The sequence below is a fragment of the Euphorbia lathyris genome, chromosome 5 (genome assembly GCF_963576675.1).
Source record: "Euphorbia lathyris chromosome 5, ddEupLath1.1, whole genome shotgun sequence".
In the NCBI taxonomy this organism is placed as follows: Eukaryota; Viridiplantae; Streptophyta; class Magnoliopsida; order Malpighiales; family Euphorbiaceae; genus Euphorbia; species Euphorbia lathyris.
This window is the reverse complement of record NC_088914.1, coordinates 66,440,343-66,464,085: the sequence shown is the minus strand read 5'-3', so window position 1 is coordinate 66,464,085 and position 23,743 is coordinate 66,440,343. Positions and strand designations below refer to the sequence as shown.

The 23,743-nt window shown below is 35.3% G+C and overlaps 3 protein-coding genes across 5 annotated transcripts; 1 reads left to right on the top strand and 2 right to left on the bottom strand.

The window, feature by feature from the left end:
* Window positions 1–15: 15 nt before the first annotated feature.
* LOC136230972 (COMPASS-like H3K4 histone methylase component WDR5A) lies at window positions 16–4,294 on the bottom strand. Of its 2 annotated transcripts, XM_066020194.1 has the most exons (3): window positions 3,540–4,294; window positions 2,879–2,929; window positions 16–548 (listed from the first exon to the last, which is right to left on the bottom strand). In XM_066020194.1, exons 1-3 carry the CDS (start codon window positions 4,206–4,208, stop codon window positions 255–257), a joined length of 1,014 nt encoding a protein of 337 aa, XP_065876266.1. In that variant the 5' UTR covers window positions 4,209–4,294; the 3' UTR covers window positions 16–254. The 2 variants fall into 2 exon arrangements, with proteins under 2 accessions (XP_065876266.1, XP_065876267.1); XM_066020195.1 differs by lacking the exon at window positions 2,879–2,929.
* A 4,521-nt stretch (window positions 4,295–8,815) lies between these two features.
* On the top strand, window positions 8,816–10,200 carry LOC136228555 (uncharacterized). The gene has a single exon (XM_066016979.1). The coding sequence runs from the start codon at window positions 9,209–9,211 to the stop codon at window positions 10,088–10,090; it is 882 nt and encodes a 293-aa protein (XP_065873051.1). The 5' UTR covers window positions 8,816–9,208; the 3' UTR covers window positions 10,091–10,200.
* A 636-nt stretch (window positions 10,201–10,836) lies between these two features.
* Window positions 10,837–17,362, bottom strand: LOC136230144 (kinesin-like protein KIN-8B). 2 transcript variants are annotated; one of them, XM_066019088.1, is made up of 15 exons: window positions 16,932–17,362; window positions 16,770–16,841; window positions 16,576–16,692; window positions 16,348–16,436; window positions 15,867–16,011; window positions 15,681–15,776; window positions 14,879–14,970; window positions 14,205–14,453; window positions 13,962–14,112; window positions 13,541–13,603; window positions 13,223–13,459; window positions 12,786–12,878; window positions 12,576–12,689; window positions 11,608–12,195; window positions 10,837–11,361 (listed from the first exon to the last, which is right to left on the bottom strand). In XM_066019088.1, the coding sequence occupies exons 1-15, from the start codon at window positions 16,977–16,979 to the stop codon at window positions 11,194–11,196; spliced, it is 2,322 nt and encodes a 773-aa protein (XP_065875160.1). In that variant the 5' UTR covers window positions 16,980–17,362; the 3' UTR covers window positions 10,837–11,193. The 2 variants fall into 2 exon arrangements, with proteins under 2 accessions (XP_065875160.1, XP_065875161.1); XM_066019089.1 differs by lacking the exons at window positions 16,770–16,841; window positions 16,932–17,362 and having other exon boundaries at window positions 16,325–16,436; window positions 16,576–16,635.
* Between the last annotated feature and the right edge of the window lie 6,381 nt (window positions 17,363–23,743).

The following is a 23,743-nucleotide window of genomic DNA, read 5'->3' as shown; positions in this document are numbered from 1 at the left end:
ATGAACTCAAAATTATAACAAATAAGACTATTTAACATTAGCTCATAAAAATCTGAAACAGAAGTTGAAGTGCAGTTAATTAAAATTACAAGGCACTGCAACAATGAAACGGGATTGGGCTTTGGGGCTGCAGGATAGTTAAACTCATAGAACATTGAAATGGCATGGTTTGTTACAAAAGCTCTTAGTTGAGGTCAAAAATCTTGATTATGAACAGCTGCAATCAAATTATAAAACTGAAGCCAGACAAGTAATCATTCTTTTTCCTGTGTCCAGATCCTGATAGTCTTGTCACTGCCAAGAGCACCAGATGCTATCATGTTCTGAGTTGGATGACATGCTACTGATATAGGAGTGTCAGTGTGACCTTCCAATTTCTGAACAACTTTCCTGCTCTGAAGTTCCCACATATACACACCGTTATCTTCAGAACCACTCACTATATACTTCCCGTTTGTTATAGAAAAGGAGGATGAAATGCAGAATTTTGAATTGGTATGTCCTGTGTATGTCTTCAGAAATTTCCCTGTTGAGAAATTCCAAAGTCTCTGCATATGCAAATTATATTCAAGATCAGGCACCACATGATAACGCAGAAGAGCAGAAATTTGTCAAATACAGTAGAACCTCGATAAATGAATACCTTTGGGACCAAAAAAAAATATTCATTTGGCGAGATTATTTATTTATCGATTAATGAATATAATATTTATTTATCGATAAATGAATAATAATTCATTTAGATGATATTTTTAGACTTTTTTTGTAATTATATCATTTTGTATATATTAAGTTCAAATGTACCTGGAACTCACGGTAGTTATAACTTTTATGCAAACTTTAATTACATTCATATTTTTAGAATTCTAGATTAGTTGTACCATGTATTGAGTAGACATCTTAACTCTAACTATCATGCATGTACACAGTAGTCTCAATCAAGGATCAGATGCATTTTGGGGGAGGAAAGAAACAATCAACTTTGAAGGCATTTTTCGAAAAAATATGACTTATTAATGTGTTTGAAAATTAGTCATTGGATGAAATGTATTCATGATATATTATATAAATAAAAATATATTATTTGAAATATAGTGATTATTTATTTATATTTACATAGGGCCTATAAAGACTTCATTTGTATTTATTCGTTAATGCATTAAGCGAGGTTATTCGTTAAGCCCATTGGACCAAGTTGGGACCGAAGAAATTTATTCATTAGACGAGGTTATTCATTTATCGAACATTCATTTATCGAGGTTCTACTGTAAACATGGAAACCAGACAGTTATGGAGTTCCACTAAGAAATGACAAGTAAGCAGATACGATTGTTTCTTATGCGACACGATATACTGAAAGAGATAAGAGTTAGCTTCGTTAATGCAACCGCAAACTTAAGCAACCAATGGAGAAATACCAAAACGCAAGGGTATCTTCCATTCTGTCTTGTATATTTCTCAAAAAGTGGACTACTAAGAATACATGACAAAGCATGTAAATAAGTTATCAACATGGTAAACAAAGGTGAAAAATACAAAAAAAAGAGCTGCATTTTGACACAAAAGAATATGATTATAACACCCAACCCTACAGCCAAAATATTTTATGCTCAACTTCATAGCATGAGAGTTAACTACAAAGAGCAAATAAGGAAGTGTGTCAAAAAAAAATCCAAAGAAGGATGAAAATACTATTATCAGCATCTTTTTATTTGCAATATGAAAGAGAACCGAGATCATGAAGACTTATCCAAAAGAAAATTCATTACATAATTATCAGCATCCTTCCATTTGCAATACGAAAAAGAACCAAAAGCATGAGGACTTGTACAAAAAAGTAATTCATTATGGAAAATTTTATATCTGAAGAAATATTCTCAAGAAGGTTTTGAGGCATAAAAGGGAACATAAAACTGATTACAGAGTGATTGGTGCTTATAAGATCTAGATGGCATTCTATATGTACTAAGAAGGTTGACAAAATAACATAAATGATCAAACATAGTACTTGTGAGATATGCTCGCCTTGGCAGACAGACATGACAAAATAACATAGATACTCAAAAGCATTAATTGTGAACTAATCTGGCCAGGTATTGGCTGCAAAGACAAGCAATATATATTCAAGTATGAGTTTGTTAATATTTCCAACAACAAGACCCCCGTAAGGGAGAAAGGTCCTACGCAACAAGGCAATAAAATTCAGAAAAAAAAGTCTTTTTAAATAAAAAATATAGGTTCATATTTATTATATCACAAAAAGAATGAGACTGATAAAATTTGGTGCATAAAATAGCAGTTCTAAACTTCAAACTTAAACATCAATTAACCGACATCTACAAATGTACTAGTTGAAATGGCATAACAGGTTTCAAATTTAAATTTTCAACTCGCAGAGTTCCAAAGCAACAAGATCATTCTAATTCATAACACAAGTTCTTAGCCTTTTGGCTCCACAACTTAGAAATCAAAAGCTTCAGACACAACAATATAGCTGTTATGATCGTTGGTTTTATGTTCTATTATTTAGGGATTTTTATTATTTAAGAGTCTTTATTATTTAGGAGTTTTTTATTAATTAGGCAGATTTACTTGTTTTTATTATTATTTAGGAGTCTTTTGTTATTTAGGAGTTTTATTATTTAGGAATATCCTTAGTATTTATCAGTTAGAATCCTATTTTGGTAGAATCCTATTTGGGGAAGGATACCTTATGTGATCACGAATCATTATACCTCTATAAAGTGGTATTTTTCCTCGAATAAACTTATGCAGAATTTTAAATCAAAAATATCAGGAAGAGTTTGTGATCTCTTAAATCAAAAAATCCACCATCGTTCATTGAGAAAATAGGTCCTCCAAAGAAGGGTAAACATACCAACAAAAGAATCGCATCTGATTTCATTGTGGAAAGACCCGTGACGAGATGCTATTCTCGGACCCATAACAATCAAAAACAACAACGAAGCCTTAGTCCCGATAATAGAAACCAAAAACAGCACTAGTTGCAAATTAATCTCGTCAACAATTATTAGAAAACTAGCTGTGTAGCATAATAAACAACAGAAAAGAACCAAGTTAAGAATTGATAGAAGAAATTTGTCAGGTGATAGAATAGCAAGTCCCTATAACCTTTGTGCAAGGAAAAGTACTAAAGTAACATAGATGATCAGAAGTATTACTTCTTAACTAAGCAGATCAAATAAATAGATAAATAAACAACAGCCGTTGCCAATCACGAATGGACATTATAAAGCACAAGACAGATTGCATTTCCCAAAACAAGGCCGACTGGCCTTTAAGAGGTAACCCCAACAACCTAATGTACAAAGTCTACTTTTTCTAAGAGAAAACAGTGAAGATAGCAAACATAGAATGATATCAGCTGTATTGACAAGTGAAGGTAGAAGTTCATAAATTTAAATTAAAGTTCAACTAATGAGATGGGCTGAATTTTATAGGTAAAGCTAATAATAGTTCAACAGTTCTCCAGAAATAAATTCACCAATCTAAGAAGATGAGAGAGAGAATCTGCTTACCAAAGTATTATCCAGAGTCCCAACAAGAATAAACTTGCCATTAGGCGAAAACTTAACATATGAAACAGGCGGATTCTCATCATCTATCAAAGTCTTCACACAATGGCCAGTCCCAGCATCCCAAATCCTACATAATCCATCATAACTACTGGAAACAATGAGAGAACCGTCTCTATTAAAATCAACAGCAGTAACAGGATCAGAATGCGCCGGAAGCACCTTCAAACACTTGCCGGACTTCACATCCCAAATCCTAACCGTTTCATCAAAGGAGCCGGAGACAATCATGTTGGACTGCGGATTAAAATTGACGCAAAAGACATAGTTGGTGTGGCCCTGGAGGGTTTTGATTTGGGAGCCAGTAGTGACATCCCAAAGGCGGAGGGTCTTGTCATCGGAAGCAGAAACAAGGTAGTGAGAGTCAGAGGAAAAGGCAACATCGGAGACGCCTTGCTCGTGGCCGCGGAATTCATGGAGAGGGGTAAGAGGAGAAGTTGGGGGATTAGAAGGGGAGAGTGAGTATGTTCGGAGAGTTTTATCGGCAGAAGAAGAAGCTAGAAAACGACCGTCGGAAGAGAATTTGACGGCGGAGATAGCGCGCTTGTGACCTGTGAGAGTTTGAGTTAAACGGTAGGGTTTGAAGGAATCGCCTGGGTCTGAAGAGGACATTGTTAGGGAAATTGAATTTGGGGGTTTAAAGAAGGGTTTTGGGTTTAGTTACAATAATGGAGGACCAGATATTCCCGTCAGCAGGAGTTGAGACAACACGCCCAACATTTTCTTTTGGGATAGGATAAGCAACCAAAATAAAGTTTTTTTTTTTTTTAAATTAGTTTATACTCCACGTACAAAATAGCATCAATATAGGTTTAACATTTAAAAATAGTATCCATTTAGGTTTCGATAACGGAACGTGACTCGTTATTCATATTACTCCATTAAGTTCTGATTTCTCTCTCCACGTATAATTAGTAGAACTTAACGGAGTAATATGAATGATGTGTCACGTTCCGTTATCGATGCATAAATTGGTACAATTTTTTAAACACTAAATTTATATTGCTATTATTTTGTACCCAAAAACATAAATTGTTTTAGTACCTTATCTCTTTTCTTTTCTTTTTTTATTGCGAGCTCCTTCCATAAAAATGACTTTTGTTTATTCACAATAACAATATAAACGGATAAGATATAAATTTGTCTATATTATTTTGCTGAATTTGATTAGACTGGTTTGATATTTATTTAACTACGATTGGGAATTTTTAGAATTCATACTGAAGCGAAAGTCTCATATATTTTCATGGTCACAATATAATTCTTTTATTGCAATGAGACTAAAAGCTATGATCATTATTTAAGATATGATATGATTAAATTAAATTAAGAAATTATTTTGAAAAGGGAGAAGAATTTAAAAAAACCATAACCTTTATTGTATAAAAGATATTTTACAATGGAAACTCAATATGATCTTACAAAGTGAGCAAATGTTTCTTTATATAGAAAAAACCTTAGCAACGAGACAAAAAGGAAAACGAAAGATGAGAATATCATCTTACATTTCTTACACAACACACTCTTATTACATTGAAAGATAAAAAAAAATGGTATTTTATCTTTCTTACAAAAAGTAAAACATCAATTTTATACCTAAATCACATTTTTTGGGGACAAGTGACACATGTCATGACTATAATCTTGGAATATCTTTTATATGTAGTGACTAGGAAAGAAATTGAAGTTCTTCCAATTTTCATCATCTCAATCAATGTCGTCGTATAGAAATTCATACATAGTCCTTGGTATGGAACTAATTGTAAACTCCACTTCTGACTGCACTTCGGTGATCTGAGATCACAAAGAACGTCAGAAAAGAGGGTCGATGTTTCGGCGAGCCCTCTCCGATACTAAATTCATAAGATATCAAAGATAATATTAAGCTAACTTAGAACAAGGAAAGGAATAATGAAATAGTTGAAGAAAGATACATGTGAACGTGGGCTTCCAAGCTATTTATAAGTAAAAATGAAGTGTACTTGGACACATGGCAGCACTTGATTGGTCTTTGGACCTATCTTTCTGTATTGTGAGATATACGAGTTTGGGAGTATGCTTTGGAATCTAGCGTGTCCATTGGTCCATGTGTTTCTTTAAGCAGCTTCCGAAGAGAAACCTTTGAACCCCAAGTGGCCGAAGTCATGGCTTTGGCAACAAAGAACGCAATTATGGGCTTTGGTGGAATTGGGCCCGTACGATGACTTCAGATCATGGATAGGACCTAACTGCCAAAAGCCCAAATAACTTGATATTGTATCAAATGTCCCCCCATAGTGTCCTAATGAAATTCTTTAGGTTTTCATCGATCAGAACATTAAGGGACATAACTGACACAAATGACATCATCTAAGATCATTGATTAGCCGTCTTCTTCACAAAGTAATTATGATTGTGGGCACGCTTTGTTTGTCCGAAGATAAATAAAACGCTTAGCTCTTCATATTTCTTCTACATCTTATAAATTGAATCTTCAACCCAAGAGCTTATTTTCTCTATTTTATGTTGAAAACTGTAAGTTTTTGGCTCCTTGATTTTTCTTCTCCCAAGTCCTTTTGTTTTCTTTAATTTTTAAATGGTTTCTTCTTCTAAGAACGGAAGTAAGAAAATCCGTAGAGCAATCCAAACAAACACTAGTGAGATTGCTGAAATCTCAAAACCCCCCCAATGAGATTGCTGCTACTAAGTGGCCAAACCTCTGCAAAAGTAATCCTAGAGTTTTGATCAACCATCAACCTTATCATCCTTCCGCTTGAAAGTCGTTGAAGTAGAATATGCATGGCTTCGGCAAATGACGATTTCTTTACCCAAGAAAGATGAAAGGGCTCATCTTCCCCCCTCCATAACCAAACTAGGCATTTTCACCTAATAATTAGAGGGCTCATCTTCGGTGGCAGTGTATCTTTATTCATTGTTATATTTCTTTATTTTTTTTAGGCTTGTGTCTAAATTTCTCTTGTTGATATGCATGTATGATGAGACCAGACCAACCTCGTCTTACTCGGTTGACTTGGATCAAATTGAGTTTAACTATGATTTGCTACCATCAAATGAGGCGTATGGGGTAAATGTGATCCCTATAAATCCTGAGTTTGATCTGTTCTCTCCATCGAATCAAGTTGTTGCCCGGATAAATAGGGTGTCTATGGTAACACTAGATAAGAGTGTTGGTTAAGAGTCTACGAACCCGAGTATTCTGAAGCCCGAAGCAAGTAAGGATGGTCCTCCTACAGATGGTGTCCCTACCCTTCCGGCTGGGGCAGAGGCTTGCAAAGGTTTGGACCGAACAAAACGAATGGCGAAGAAAGATCCAAAATGGTTGTCATGCTTGTTTGGTTGATTTATACATCAAACATAAGGAGCGTACACATGTTTTATTGATATTAGCTTCATTTTTAATTGTTAATAATCATGTGTTATAAATGATTAATTTTGTGCTTAATAAAATATTGTGTAAATTGCACTCATGGTCACTAAACTTTAACTCAACTAACATTATTTAGCCGCTAAACTTCAAAATGTAACTTTATACTTTCTAACATTATGACTTCTAAACTTCAATTAATGCCTCTAATGACCATTGATTACTTCAAAATTGAAAATTTCAAAAAATGATGATATTTTAAGCAACTTTAATTCTTCAACTTTTTCGTTTTGAGATAATTTAAGTGTTGTTTGATTATAAAAGAAAAAATGAATGTTTAAAAAAAGAAAGCTCCGAGAAATGAGGTTTATGAAAAATAAACTACATGGTTCAATGTAAATGTGAGTGTAAACAATTTTAATTCTTACATTTTTGAGGTTGCTAATGATCATTTTGAGGCGTTAATTGAAGCCATAATGTCAGAAATTGTAAAATTAAGTGACTTTTATGTTACGATTTGAAATTTGATGGCTATATCCTAAAAATTAGTGAAATTCAATGGTCATGGTGTAATTTACACCTAAAATATGAGTACCCCTTTCAATTTGGTATGTTTATGCTCCAAATCCATCATAGTGAAACTAGCTTGAATATTCCTAAAGGGCTCTAAACCTAAATAAATTGCGCTTCCTAAATGAATATCATAATTAACTATAAAATTACAACTAAATCATATTATCAAATTTAATTTTAAATATGTTATTATTTTTTATATATAATAAATAAAATATATTTTTACATCATAATTTATAAAATTATTCCTTCTCTTTCTCTGCTCCCGCCGACCAGCTTCTTTTCTTGTGCTTCCTATTCAAAAGGCCTGTTTGGTTCAGCTGTTAGCTAATAGCTGTTGCGGTTGCTGTTAGCTGTTTGCAGTTGCAGTAAGCTGTTAGTTGTTACTATTAGTTGTTTGTTATTAGCTGTTTAATTACTAGTGTTTGATAAAATTATATTGAACTGTTGCTGTTCGGATTTAAAATGTCTAAAATGGACATGTTTTAAATTAATCAACGATGAAATTATAAAAGGAAAAATATGAAAAAATACCCATAACGTTTACAACTATGAATAATTTTACTCTTAATGTCTAAAATGGTGCAATTTTACTCATAACGCTGGCAGCTAAGAGCAATTTTACCCCTAACATTGGCAAGTTGGATCGACTTCAGATATTATTAGAAAACATAGATATTTTATTTCTTATTATACACCAATTGCGCATACCAGTTGTTCTAAAAAATAGATTTCATATTTTTTTTGTGATTTAATAATAAAATTGAAAATTAATATTTATAAATTCGATTAAATATTGGATTTTTTTGTCCAACTCGTACAAAAGTCAATATATTTTTTTATTTTCTTAAAAAAAATCACGTTTAATCATATGTTTGTGATCTGTTACTAATGATAATAAAATCGTGCACATGTGAAGTGTAGATGACAATATTCATGACCAAGAAGACAGTTTGAGAAATTATTTCTCAAATTGACCCAACTTGTCAATGTTATGGATAAAATTGCTTTTGGCTACCAAAATTAGAAGTATAATTGCACCATTTTAGACGTTAAGGGTAAACTTTTCGTGAAACACTCCACAACACTGAAGTTTTCAGAAAAAATGCTAAACGCTACGGTTAGATAAACCTAACCAAACGCTATATTTCCTGCGGTTTAGAGTGAAACGCTCATCCGAAAAGCTGAAACAAACACCCCCAAATCTCTCTGTGGGAACTTCTTTTTTTCTGCTTTCTATTCGAATACAACTTCTTTCCTACTTCTAAATACTTATTCCGCCACAATTCCATCAAATCCAAAGGTTTTTTTTTCTTTTACATTCACGGCTCCTTCCTATTACCCGGAAAACCCTAAACACAAATTCATCCCTCTCTTCTTAGTCGGCCGATCATTCTTCTCTTCTGTTCAAAATTGTTCTGTAATCTGCGGCCTGATTACGATCAATTATCTGTCCCTCAATTCTCTTCTGATTTGTTGCGTATCTCTAGTTCTGTTCCAGTTCGATTTTCAATCTCAGCACTTCAATCAATTCCAATCTCTGGTTATCGATATATAAATTCTGTCCGTCAAATACGTTCACTCAGGTCAGAAACTGAAATAGGAAGATTAAAATCCGCCAGGAAGCCAATTCTACACAAATTTATATATTCTAGCTAGAGGGTAGAGAAGAAGGATGGGAGAAAGAAAGGTTTTGAACAAGTATTATCCACCTGATTTCAACCCGTCCAAGTTGCCCCGTATACAGAGGCCGAAGAACCAACAGATTAAGGTTCGAATGATGCTTCCTATGAGTATTCGATGCAATACTTGCGGCAATTACATCTATAAAGGAACTAAATTTAATTCTCGTAAGGAAGATGTTATAGGGGAGACTTATTTAGGAATTCAAATTTTTAGATTTTACTTTAAATGCACCAAATGCTCCGCCGAGCTTGCTATGAAGACAGATCCTCAAAATTCTGATTATATCGTTGAGAGTGGTGCTACTCGGAATTTTGAACCCTGGCGCGCTGAGGATGAAGAAGTTGACAAGGAGAAACGAAAAAGGGATGCTGAGGAGATGGGTGATGCAATGAAATCCTTGGAGAACCGAACTTTGGATTCCAAGAGAGAGATGGATATTCTTGCTGCACTTGATGAGATGAAGTCAATGAAGTCCAGACATGCAACTGTGAGTGTGGATGCGATGCTTGAGGCCTTGCAGCGCACATCTGCAAACAAGGAGAAGAAGTTGGAAGAAGAGGATGAAGCACTTGTAAAATCCATATTTGAGCAGAGGCCAAAAGAGGTTGTTCGGATGATATCTGATGAAGATGATGATTTCAATCTGCTTTCGGATGATCCCAAGGGGCGAAAGGTTGTTAGTAGGCCAGATAGCTCAATAAAAGAAAACACAAGTGATTCGGGAACTCAGAATATCCACTCCCTAACAGTGAGAATTGATGTGATTAAGAAACCAGCGGTGACAAGTGAGAGTAAAAAGCCGGCTATTGCAGAAGGCATGAGCAGTGGACTTCTATCGCTCTGCACTAACTATGATAGTGATGAAGTGTAATTAGCAAGCAAAACATGATTTGGTTTTCGAGCATATGTGAAAAATTCAGTTATGTTTGCTCAAATTTCATTAATCTAATTGGTTACATATGGTATTAGTTTGAGTTTTTAGTTCAAATGGTTCCTTATCGGCTTGAGTTTTTAGTTCAAATGGTTCCATGACGCTATTTAGGTGTGTATCTACGTACAGGAAGTTTGATGAACTATCCATTTTTCATGATAAAAACCTGTCCAATGCAACTCATGAACATTATTAAATCTTATCACCTTAATGTTTTGGAACTTACCTTTCATCAAATAATTATAATATCAACAATGATCATCAACAAACAATAAGAGATAAAGAATCTAAAATCTGTAAGAGGAAGAGTAGAAAGAGGGCCCCAAACAATACAACATATCAACAAGATCAAATTTGTTATTAGAAATTGTAGGAAGGATTTTTATGCTCTTAGCGAAAGGACATAGAAATGTGACCATTGAGGAAATGCATTTGAATGGATAGAATTGATGATGCTAAAAGTAAGTAGGTTTTATTTGTCTTTATCTTATAAAACTGAGGTTGATGAAATGGTATAAACTGGAAAAAGAATTAACAAAATAAAATAAAATTTGAAATACTTAAGAGAATAGCCAAGCACTAAAAGCCAGTTCACCACAGGTTTTTAAGCTTACTTTAAATTTGACAACAGAATCGAGATAGAACGTCCAGAACCAAAACAAGATCACATCCTAACTGTGTAATGCTATTCACAAGAAAATATGCATTGTAATCAACATAACATCATCTACATTTTACCTGTTACTGTTAGGCTGTTAGAAATTCCAGCTCCCACAACGAGTCTCTCAAATCAGACTAATTACAGTTCTCCATAGTCCATATGAAACAATTACCTGCCTACCTACCTACCTACTTATCTAACTGTGTTGAAATATTTTTATGCTGCTTCAGTTATTTACAACTGCAGGTGGACAAAAAAAGCTCAAAAAATTGACCCGGATGAACATTGGAGAAAAGGATACAAATTCTGGGGGGTCAACTTCAACATCAAAATTTGCGGTAACAACGGATATTTACTCTACAATACCAAATGCAGGAACTCATCATGGCTCAGTGTGTTGAAATGTATGGTTTGACTGGTTATTATAAGACAACAAACTTCTGGCTGCTCCACTGCAACCCGTATTTCCTTTCCGCAACTCTCTGTCACTACTCATTCCTGAAGGAGAAATCTCACAAAGATGTTGCCTTGAAGGATTGTTTGACTCATCCTGAACAAGTCAACAACATCAAACCCCGGAATCAACAAAGAGAGTTACAGAAAAAGTTCATGAAGTCCAATAGAATGTGGACATTTTTAATTGGATTTGGCAAAAGACAGACAAATTAACAAGAAACTAACTCCAATCTTAAATTACTTGTGTTGCTAAATGCTGTTGGCTGGAACTGGGAAGCTAGATAAAGATACATGGAGAAAAGAAACCGATAGAACTATGCATACTAAGATTATTGCATACCTTGAGTTGATGGCTAAAATCAGCAGCAAGTGATGAAACTGATGGGAAGCTATCCATACAAGGGGAACCCCAAGTTCTCAACTCTGGGCATGAACCCCGCAAATCTTGAAGATACTTGTCAGGTGTGGAAAACAAAGAACCTGGCAATCCATCTGCCCGATCACCAGTACTCTTTCTTGACCTTAGATATGATGGAGGGGTTTGATCATGAGATAACACGTAGTAGGAACTATGGTGCTCTTCTCTGCAAATTGTACGACCAGGATCCCATGGTCCCCTTAAAATTGATCTTGATCCAGAGTCTTGATACTGCTGGAAGATGCGAGATTGAGAAAATGATTGACCAATAGAAGGATTATATCCCACACGAGCACATTTTCCGAAAGCATAATTTGAAACCCCTAAATGGGGCATCATTGTCCAATCTTCCATTATTATTCCCTGCTTAGCTGCAAGGTCCATCAGATGTTTCTCATCAAGTCCTAACCTCATGAGCAAGCTCCACAGTTTCCTTTGTGCTTCACGTTGATTTTGTATAATTTGATCCCTCATTGCCATTTCAAACTGAAGCTCCATGTTAGCCATTCCCTACAAATAAAGGCAAGCAACTATTAACTCCAACAGTAGATTCACAAAACCATACTCCTACATAGAAGATAATTTGAGTTTATATCCCTCTAGAATGTATGAACAGACCAAATCAATTCAAATCATGACAGTTAAGTCCGTTTGATATCCTGTCATTAATGAGCAAAATGCCTTAGCAAAAAAAATATACTTAGATGTGCTTAGTTCAAATGAGCTTTGGGTACATCAGTCAATGATCTATTTTGCTTGGACAATCATTATGAACTACTTTAAATAACCAATTTGCTACTACATCAGTCTATGCTATATTCCTCATACATGAAAAATACATCCAATTTTCCACAACACTTAATTAAAGTAAATTCCGAGGATTTCCTCACCAGAAGCCTGTATTGACTGAGTATCCGCAAGTAGGTTTTATTGCCATCCTCAGTAATGGCTTTCTCAATCATATCTTGGAGTTCACATCGATGTTTCTCATTTGCTTCAATTTCCTACAAAGAAGAAATTTGATGACATAGCTTAAAACCAACAAATATTTTATGATCATCGATTCTCAAGAACCCGTATAATACAAGTAGAGAGTTCACCTTTTTGTAATTTACACCAGCCTCATCATTGTCACGGATGTTATCAAGAATGACTTGTCGCCTCATGCTTAAAGTCTCCACAATTGCTCCCTCCTTTTCAATAGTCATTGCCAGAGAGAAGAAAATAAAAAAACAAGTATTTCCTACTAAATATGAATAACAAATTAAAGCCTATGGAATTGCTCTTTTCCTCTAGATGGCTTGTGCCACAATATATACATATGTTTAAGGAACTACAACAATGGGATGAGAACTAATTTAAACAACCTGCATAATCAAAATTGTGTAATATATTCCGCCATCATTCAGGAAATAGATATTGGAACATATCTGTATTTTAAGTAAATAAGTGAATTTACATGGAAATCTAGCCAAGAATACTTATGTTTTCTATCTTAAAGATCCCATATGATTGATCATTTTGAGCACCAGCTAACCTGCTTTTCTGCAATTGCATCATCAAGATGTTGGAGTTCAAGGCGGTTCCGGAGATTAGTCTCCTCAAGTTCAAATAATGCCTTCTGTAAGTTTATCCTTTCCTGAACATTTTCACTAGTTTCACAGCTTATAATATCCAACCATGAAAGCTCATCATCAACAGCTTTTTCAGAAGGTTTGATGCTTAGTTTGGATTCCTTATCAGCCAGTTCTTTTTTCAAATGGAAAACCTCAATCTGCACATGGAAGACAGTTACATTCTTATCCAAATTGATTGCTACCAAATTAACAAAAAAGAACTATATACAAAAGCTTGCCTGAAGACTATCAATCATGCGCTGGTAATCTGACACATGGGTATCTATTGTACCTATGTTTTTCTAGGGAAACAAAAAAGTAATTGTTAGTTTTCTATGAGCAACATTAGCAACATGATGACGCTAATCAAGCCAACGAAACATGGGAAACACGCACATATTTACAAAATTCAGTAACAAACATTGATGTCCAAATAATGAAAAAGAGGATGCTCAATAATTTAATCAATCTTTGAAGAATTTCTAGCTAATCACCAGAAAAGCAATAATTATCTACCATGAAGATTGGGAGGGAGGGATAGATAGATCCTGATTTTTCTCGTCATGCAAAGGAAATTGTGGTTGAATCCATGAACCACAAATTTTACCAGAACTATATGATCTAAGCATTTTTAACACTGGCAGACAAATATGATCTCACCTGAATATGAGTCTTAATTTCCTTAGCTCGGTCTGCATATTTCAAGGTATTTATGGTATGATGATACTGACTATCAGCAGGCGATATTGTAGCAACCATCACAGTCTGAGAATTACCACTCAGACCATCTTTAAGTATGCGTGTTAATTTGCTGCAAGATATTGAAATTAGATACATTACCAGGAACAAATCAAGTATTACAGTGGCTTCAGGAAGAATAAGCTAAAATACTATGAAAGGTACCTATTGCGATAAGGGACATAAGCAAGTCCCTTCTTTTTCTGTTTCCCCAAAGCATTAATGCAATTTGCTAAAGCTAGCAGGGAACGGTTAATATTGGCTCCGTCTCTGAGCTTGTGGCCTCCGCTATTTGTCTCAGAAGCTCTTTCACTGCCAGCAAGGTCCACAAGTGCAAGTTTGCCTCGCATGACTTGATTTCGATACTTGTTTCTTTGCTTTCGTTTCACAATTATCTCCAGAACAGCATGTGATCTGGTCACATAAAATGATTTCTAACTCAGAAGAAGATTATACAGCAAAAAAGGAAATATATATATATATATATATATTAAAGAAAAATAGCTTCAAACTTTGAAATGGTAAGGAGCACTGATAAGAAATGATGCAATGACACAACTGTAGCAATAAAGCAAATTTTCCTCTTTGAATTTCATGTAGAGCACCTTGCAAATCTCAACCTCGTTTGTAATTCATTATTACAATTTACATTCAGAAAGGAATCAAAGATCGTGAAATCAAGATTGTGAAATAAAACACTTTATAGTGATGGATTCACTTTGAACAAATTCTTTTGAAGGCATTAATGTTCAGTGCAATGAAATTCTAGGCGCAGGGAATCCCAGTATAGCTTCAACATTCATAACAACAAACTCAGGATTTAAAGACTTTTTACGAACCGAGATGATGTTGCATTAGCTTCTGTGCTCTCTGTTTTCCTTCTACTATTTCCCAAGTTCAATAATTCAAGAATCTTATCAGCTGAGTGGACCTAAAATAAAAGCATATGTCAAGGACTAGAAGCATCTTGATCATTATGTAAACTTGGAAACATGCAAGACCAAGACAAAAACAATAAAGAATTTCTTAAGAGAAACAACGTATAGCCCTTTGTTTGTCTAAAAATATATTCATAACACACTTGGGACTAATGTACGTGCAATCACACCAACTATGACTCTATGATCATGCATATAGTGCTTTGCAATACGTGAAAATAGACTGACTAGAAATATTGTTTGAAGTTGGTATGTAGGCTAATAAAGAGGCTTGTTTTCTAGATAAAACCACTTTTCAAAAATATAATTACAATGTTATTGAAAATACATAATGTCGCTATAGATGAAATCCCACAATAAGTTGCTCCAAGATTGTGAGCGTAATGTATTCTTTCGTCATTGAATTGTAGAATAACTCAGTAATTATGGAAAAATGAAAATATATCACTTTAATCATTAAAAGAAAATGATATGAGCAAAAATTGATGGTAGTGAGGGAGTGTAGCATGTAAATGTCTCTACAATGATCCACCAAGAAAGATATCATGGAGCACTGCTAGATCAATTAAAAGTGCATGGATTAAAATAATCAAAGCGAGAACCAACCAAAAGCCTATCCCACAAACATGAAAACAATACAATTCTAACACAAGAAAAAACTTCTAAATGAATGGCTCCAATTGGATAAGAAAGAAGAATGAACCTTGATGCATCTTAGTCCAACTACAATTATTCCTTGCTCTGGATCTTCTCGAAGTTCCAAATGTCCAGATGATTTCTCAAGCAAATCATAGATAACCTAAACGATTTGCAGTATATAGAAGTCAAAAGATTGACAACAAATTATAAGATCACCATCTATATCTTTCTTCAATCGAATACACACTACCTCATTGTAAACTTCGAGATAGGAACAGGAGACTTCAAAATCATCAGAGCTCTTGTCGCCTTTTATAAGATCAAAAATAGTATGCAAACTCAGAACCATAAGTCCTGGATCATTTTGGGTGCCCACCATTGTATATGTTTTACCACTGGAAAATAATTAACATGTCAAAAATGGACCGTGCAGGAAAATGATTTATAAAATCCAGACAATGATCCCCACTCAAAAACTTGTCCAAATAATAAACATAAACTTATAGAAAAGAAAAAAGAACATAAATGTCAAAATGTCAATAAGCATCTAGAGGCATGTCCGTTCTGTTAAGGAGCATAAAGCCTTTATAAAGGGTCCCAGTCCCACATTGAACGAAGCATCAATTACCATGTCAATTACATCTCATAATTGTTGCTATTTAGAAAACTTAGAATGAGAAAAGGGTGAGATAGGGCAGTAATAGTTACAATTACAGCATGCGCCTGGATACCTTCCAGTGGCACCATATGCAAAGACTGTAGTGTTTAGACCTTGAACAACCCCAGAGATTACCGAAGATATACTCCTTTTGTACACATCCTGGAAAAATAAATAAATAAATAAAATCTTAGAATAGCATCGGGACCAGTTTTTAAATTTTGTTTATCCAAAAATGGTTAATTATGCTAATTGCAATGATCTGTATCCAATTAGCATCCAGATAACAAATATCATATACCAAATTTGTAGAATCAGGGCTAAAGGCATAATCGAAACAGTATTTCTTCTCCTTGGTCCGATTCTGTACGCGATCGAGGTAATCCTTGGACAGGTCAGGATCCAGTATAATCACCTCCTACCAAAATACAAATGTTCTTAATAAGAATAACAGTTAAACAAATATAAATACATATATACCAAAATGGTAAACACCTTATTGTCATTAACACGAACAATATCGCGACCACGTTCTTTCTCAGTCAATGGCCTACACTTGATAGCAACCTGCAAGCAAGAAGAAACAGCAGAAAATTTAAGCTAAATTAGTTTACGAAAAACATGAAAAAGGCCTATGTAACTATACCAAGGACTGACCGTGAGAGTTGTCGACCTCTTCGCGGTTGGAGCTTTAATGCTAGGCATTTTTCATCACAATTAACCAATCAAAAACTCAGAACTCAAATTAAGAAATTCTCTAGCTCGCTTAACAATCTCAGAAACCTCAAAACTAATAGCAAAGCTTAATCTCTGGTAACAGAATGAAAGAAGAAGCTCCGATTTGTACCTTACAAGAAAAAACAATTTCTCACATTCCCTAAACAAAACACATTTCAGATTGAAGAAGAATTAGAGGAAGAGAGGCAGCAAACAGTATGGAAGAGGAAGAAAAACGCGTTTTAAGAGGGAAAAGAATAAGAAAATGAGAGAAATCTAAGAGAAGGAGAGGGGGAAAGATACGGTGGTTGGTGGTGTATGGTATAAGAAGAGAAGTGACCAGCAAATGCCATAGCATGCAATTAAAATCACAGTAAAGACAAGAAGAGGAAGACGGACAAAAACGGTAAGATATATCTACAATTAATATTGTAGATCCTAAAATTTATTTCAAAACCTAAAAAGTAAAAACAAAAACAGTAAGATATATCAACAATTAATATTGTAGAACCTAATCTGATAAAAAAAAAAGATTGTACAACCTAAAATTTATTTCAGTTCATTTCATAGAAAAAAAAAATTATTTCAGTAATATTGTAATGCTGCATTGCGGGATAATGGCCGAGTGTGCATGTCGGTTTGATTGCTCGAGACTTTGAGGGTAATGTTCTAAGTTCCGCTCTTTTTATTCCTTTTTGTGTCTCGGCAGAACATGGTGAGCTACAAGCGGTTATTACTAGTTTTCGGTTCTCAAAAGACTGCGACTTCGTTGATATTTGCACTGAATCTGATTCCAAAATGGTGATGGATGTTCTTAAACGGACGTGTCGTTCGATTCTTTCCTCAAACTTGCTTATTTGGATGTTATTAGGTTGTCTTATTCTTTCCATTCTTGTTTGTTTTCTTTTGTTCATAGAGATGGAATAGTATGGCGGGTTGTTTAGCTCAGTAGGTAAAAGACTTCCCTTCCGCGATTTATTTATAGAACTTAGAATCTAGTTTCTTAAACTTGTCTGTAAACTTTAAATTTTGACCCTTAATTTATTAGAAATTAATAGAATGATCATTTAAAAATAGATACTTAACATAATAATATAGTAGTATAAATAAAAAAAATTAATTATGTAATTAAATTTATTTAGGGTAATTTTTTTTAAGCTAGTTTAGTTTCTTTCATTTAGATTCTAATATTAAATAAGGATTATGATCATTCGAGAATATCGAATTTAGCTTCCATATATAAAATAGTGTAATTTTAAATCTAGCATTAACTAGACAGTACAATTTAGTTAAAACAATTAGAAGGATTTGCTCCTCTTTCGATTCTATCAACTTTTGCCATGTTTTTAAGAAGCAGAATTGGGCAGCAGATCGGCTTGCTGCAGAGGGTCTTTACTTTCTTTTTCCTACAAAAAAAAATTAGATAATACAATTTCTGATATCGTTAATAGAAAATGAGTTTTTGAATTTAATAGAAAATATGCCATTCCAAATCTCATTTACAAGAAACTTATTTTCTATTAAAATAAGGATCAAAATTTCATTGTATAGTATAAGTTAGATTTAAAATTTCATTGTTAGAAAATGTGAGGAGGGCAACAATGTCATAGCAGTCCACAAATAATTATGAAGAGATTGCAAGAAATGGGAGGGAGATATTGGGAATTTTGTAGAAAGGATTAAAAAGTTTGTAGTGTAGAGTGTAAGATTTGTTGGTAATTGTACGGTACCAAACATTGGGTGGCTGTTTGGGAATTTTTGGGTCTTTGGATTTTGTTTTCTCACCTTTTTTCTTTTTTTTATTTAATTTGCTTTGATTCGGCCAAAGTTGTTTTCTTGATTTTGATTTGAAAGAGAAACATGAGTGGCCATGCATGTGGTTTACCAAAATATTATTAAAAGGGACAAACTATTATCTGACCTTTTTATTTTTAATTGGCAAAATAATATTTTCATTTTTCTCGGATCTTTTATTCTTTTTACTTCTTTTCAGGAAACTTTTATCTTTCTATTGGTTATTTTTAATTGAAAACCGTGAAGTTATGTATAAATTTTTATCTTTTTATTCGTTATTTTGGTTGGGTTAGAGGACCACTTTGTGTATCTTATTATGAACTGTGTCTCGGGTTCAAATATAAGAATCCTATGGAATGGCGAACAGCTCCAGAATTTTACTCCGACTCGAGGTCTTCGACAGGGAGACCCACTGTCTCCCTATCTTTTTGTTATCGGTCTTGAAAGGCTCAATCACCTTATCTCGGATGCCATATTGAATGATGCTTGGAAGCCTATTCGTCTTTCTAGAGGTGGCCCGTTGTTGAGCCACATCTTTTTTGCTGATGATATTGTGCTCATGTCTGAAGCTAGTATGAACCAAGTTGTGGTTATTCGAGATGTTCTCCACCGTTTTTGTGATAGCTCGGGGCAAAAAGTAAGCCCCTCAAAAGTCAAGAGTCTTCTTCTCTGCTAATGTTTCGGATGTGTCTAGTCGGGGTATTTGTGATATGCTTGGCTTTACTCAAACAAACGATCTTGGTATGTATTTGGGAATGCCTCTCCTGCACAAAAGAGTCTCAAAAGAAACCTACAAGCATGTAATTGACAGGGTTCATCCTAAGCTTGTGGGTTGGAAGGAAAAATGCTTGAACTTTGCTGGCCGCCTCACCCTTGTGAAATCGGTCATTTCTGTTATTCCTAGTTATTCAATGCAAACTACGCTTCTTCCTAAAAGTATTTGCAACAGGATTGATGCATGCAATAGAGGTTTTCTTTAGGGTTCTCATGCTAGCCACTGTCGGATCCACTTGGTTAAATGGGGGTCGGTTTGTAGAAAAAAAAAGTTTGAGGGTGGCCTAGGTATTCGGAATTTGTGCTCCTACAATCTTGCTATGATAGCCAAACTCGGTTGGCAGATTCCGATTGATAGTGATTCTTTAAGGACTCGTAATTTACGTGCAAAATATTATGGCCAAAGGAAGGGGCTCGACATATTCCAAGCTAATACCACTCATTCGGCTAATTGGAAGAGCATAGTAGCGGGTAGCTGTGTTCTCACAAAAGGTATTGGGGGTATTGTTTTTAACAGTAAAGACATGATGTTTTGGACTGATGCTTGGTGTAAGAGCACGTCGCTGGGCCATGATGTTGTTACTCCTCTTTCTGGTAACTTGTTTGCTGCTTTTGTTTTGGATTATTGGGATGCAGGGAAAAATGCGTGGAACTGGTCAGCTTTCTATCCCTACCTGAACGCTTCGACCATCCTTTGTATTGCTGCTTTTGTTGTGTGTTCGGACAGCCCTATTGCTGATTACTGGTTCTGGAGATAAAGTTGCTGCTACCCCTCGGTTGATTTGGCCAGCGATTTGAAAATTGCATATTCCTGAGAAAATCAAATGCTTTCGGTGGAAAATTAGCAATAATGTTATTCTTTGCAATGCTAACAGAGTTCGACGACACCTCTCCGATGACGACTGCTGCCCCCGCTGTTGTGAGTCAGAAAGTATTCTCCACCTTCTCTGTGATTGCTTTATTGCTCGTCACTTTTGGACTGGTGCAGTTCCGATTCATCTTTAGTCCAGTTTTTACACTGCAGACTTTGACTCTTGGCATACAGCCAATCTCACCTACAATGCTTCATTCAAAACTGTCCCTTGGTCCCCCTTCTTTGCTTTCGCCATTTGGTGGATATAGAAGTGGCGCAACGATTTTGTGTTTACGGGTTCCTGTAAGACGGCTTATTCGATCAATTTGGTTGCTCAGTTTGTCGAGGAATTTATTCGAGCCCAAAAGTTAATTAATGTGGATTCAGTCATGGTGTCACGTCTAATCTAGATCTCGTGGGAACCTCTAATTTATGGGTGGCTGAAACTCAATACTGACGGTGCTTGCAAAGGCAACCCGGGCTTGGCCTCGGCTGAGGGGCTGATTAGAGATGAAAAAGGGCTATGGTGTGGCGGATTTGGAGCTAACATTGGTTACTGTACTTATACGATGGTTGAACTGTGGGGGTTGTATCTTGGGCTGTTGTTAGCTTGGAAGAAAGGCTTTAAAAAAAGTTATTGCGGAATTAGATTCGAAAATTGTCTTGAGTTTCATGCTTAATCATGTTTCGTTACTCCACCCTTTGGTTTGGCTCATCCAACGTTGTTATAACTGTTGGTCCCGTGTAATTAGTTCCAAGGGGGGTTAGGAACTAATATAACTTTTTCGTTTTAATTATGTTGACTTAATATAATTCTTTGAGTTTCACAACTCAGTTTTGGTCAGCACGGCCGAGTGATGCGTAAGACGGCTTTAGTCAGATACTGACTAGAACTGTTTTACTTGAGAGTTGGGAAATGACATTTTTATGGTCAGCTTCCAACTCAGCACTCTGATTTACTCAGTGTCAGCTTAAACAATTTATATATTGAGTAAATATAGCAAGCAACACATACAGATATATATTGAGAGAGAGTTAGAAATTACTCAGCACGACTTATCCTGGTTCGGCCTCTCCGCCTACGTCCAGTCCTCAGAATTCCTCCGGGCTTTTTCAATCCAATACTGAACTCTTTAAAGGTAGAGCACAAACCGTTTACAAGGCAGTTGAATATGCAAGAGTACCGTCCTCTATTCGTCTACTAAACTCCTACTAAGTGCTATAACCAAACACCTAGATTTCTCTACCGCTGAGTACTTAAAACCGAGTACTCAGCACCACTCTCTCAATTTTACAATTGATACAAACTTGTTCTTTTTCAGACCAAGAACACTTTAGATGATTACAAAATCAATCTAGCTTTTACACAGAAATAGAAGTTTGGTGTAAGATCTTTTTCTTGTTTTGATGTGCTTTGTATGTATGCTCTTTTTCTCTTTGTATTTCGGCCAAGGATCCAAGAAGTGTACTTGTCCTTTTATAGATGAAATATGAAGACACAATCATTTGAATTCGGATATATCTGTTGAATTCAAACGGCTCTTTGATTGCATCATTGTTCTAGTCAGCTTCAGATTTGCAGGCCAATCCTGTCGTCTGAATTCGGCAGGCACCAGGCTTGTCTTCTTCTCGCAGGTTTGTCTTCTAGCACAGATTTCGTCTTTTAGCTAGCGGACAGTTGACTCATGCGTCTCGAAATTGTATCCATGCCTATTTCCAAAGCTTTCTGATTTAGCGCAGATCACGGTCGGATCTTGTCTTTTAGCAAACGGATCATTGGTGCTGTCCTGAAAAACACACAGCTTGACTTTGTTGTTATTTCAGATACTGAGTTTCTTTTTCACTCAGCTTCCAAGGTCAGCTTCGTTTTGCAAGATATAGTTCTGAAGAAGACTTCTCTTCCTTCAAGCTGAGTTGCTTTCTACTCAGCTTCTGTGATCAGCTTCATTTGTAAGCTTTGATATTGAAGAAGTCTTTTCTTCTTTCGTACTGAGTTATTCTTTACTCAGCCCGTGCTATGTTATCATACTGACTAAGTTCTGTCTTACTTGATTCCTGTTCTTATAAATATTTTATACTTAACATTGAATAAACCCATTAGTACAATTAAATCAAAGCACTTAAATTTAATTGTCTTAATCATGGATTAACTTAAATTATTTTGTCAAATCAAAATTATGTGGAAAAGTGTTTCAACAAACTCCCCCATTTTGATATTGGCAAAATATTTAGTTATGGAACTCAGTTTTGAAATTCCCCATGATCGAATTATCTTTCATTCTTCTGAAATTACTCCCCCGTAAGGGTTGCATCTATTATCTTAACTCTAAACCTTCTAAGATTTAATCCAGATAAGCCTAGGTCAGCTCTCAGAAGAGTTTAATACTTGGAACATGTATTTACTCATTTTGATACACGGTCAGTTTAGGTATCAGAGAGATAACATATATGGATTCATGTATTAAAGCAAATGTATTCATATATCAGAGTAAGTGTGTGTTGAGCATTTTGCTTATGCATGTTCCCTTTTAATTTTAGTGTGTTTGTTCTTTTAAGATAGTTCAGCATATAGCACAACAAATAAGCATCATAAGTAGATAAGTCAGTTTGAAATAAAAGATGCTTTAGGATAGATAGTTAGTTAGCATATAAAAAGATAGAATGCGCCAAATAAACATTACAAGCCAAGTTCTATGATTAACTAATCTATTTCCTCCTGTTGACTTGGGCTTGATTAGCAATGCCTTTTCCTTTGGCATTTCATTGTTGCTGATTACCGGATGCTTCCCCCAAGTTTCATTGAGTTCCATCAGTTTGGTCTCTCTCCCCCGTTTTGCCAGCATCGGGCTGAGGAGGAGCGAAGGTATCATTAAGAACAGCACGAGTCAATTTCACTGAGTACGCCTTAAGTTGTTTCGTGCTCTCCCTGAGACCATCAAAAATAGGAACGCCATCGTCTATAATAGATCCGGGAACTCGAATGGATGCACTAAGCATACTGAGAATATATTCTTGTGATTTCCCAATCCAGGTGAGCGTGTCAGTCAGCCTGGCATAAGCTTGATGATACATTTTGAGTAAAGCCGAATATTAGAATTGACGTTAGGCATTGGTATAGTGGACGTGTTTGAATATGGCTTGTGAGTATTGCAGAATTTCATTAGTCTTTACCAGGTCAGTATCCATCTCTTCTTTACTCAAGTTGAGTAGACGGATTGTTTCGCTAATTTGCTCAATGGAACACTGGGAAGAGGAGGAAATTAACTCACTAGCACCGGTCAGCTCAGAGTGTAGCTTGGTGAAGTGTTGATTTAACTCAGCTGAAGTTGCA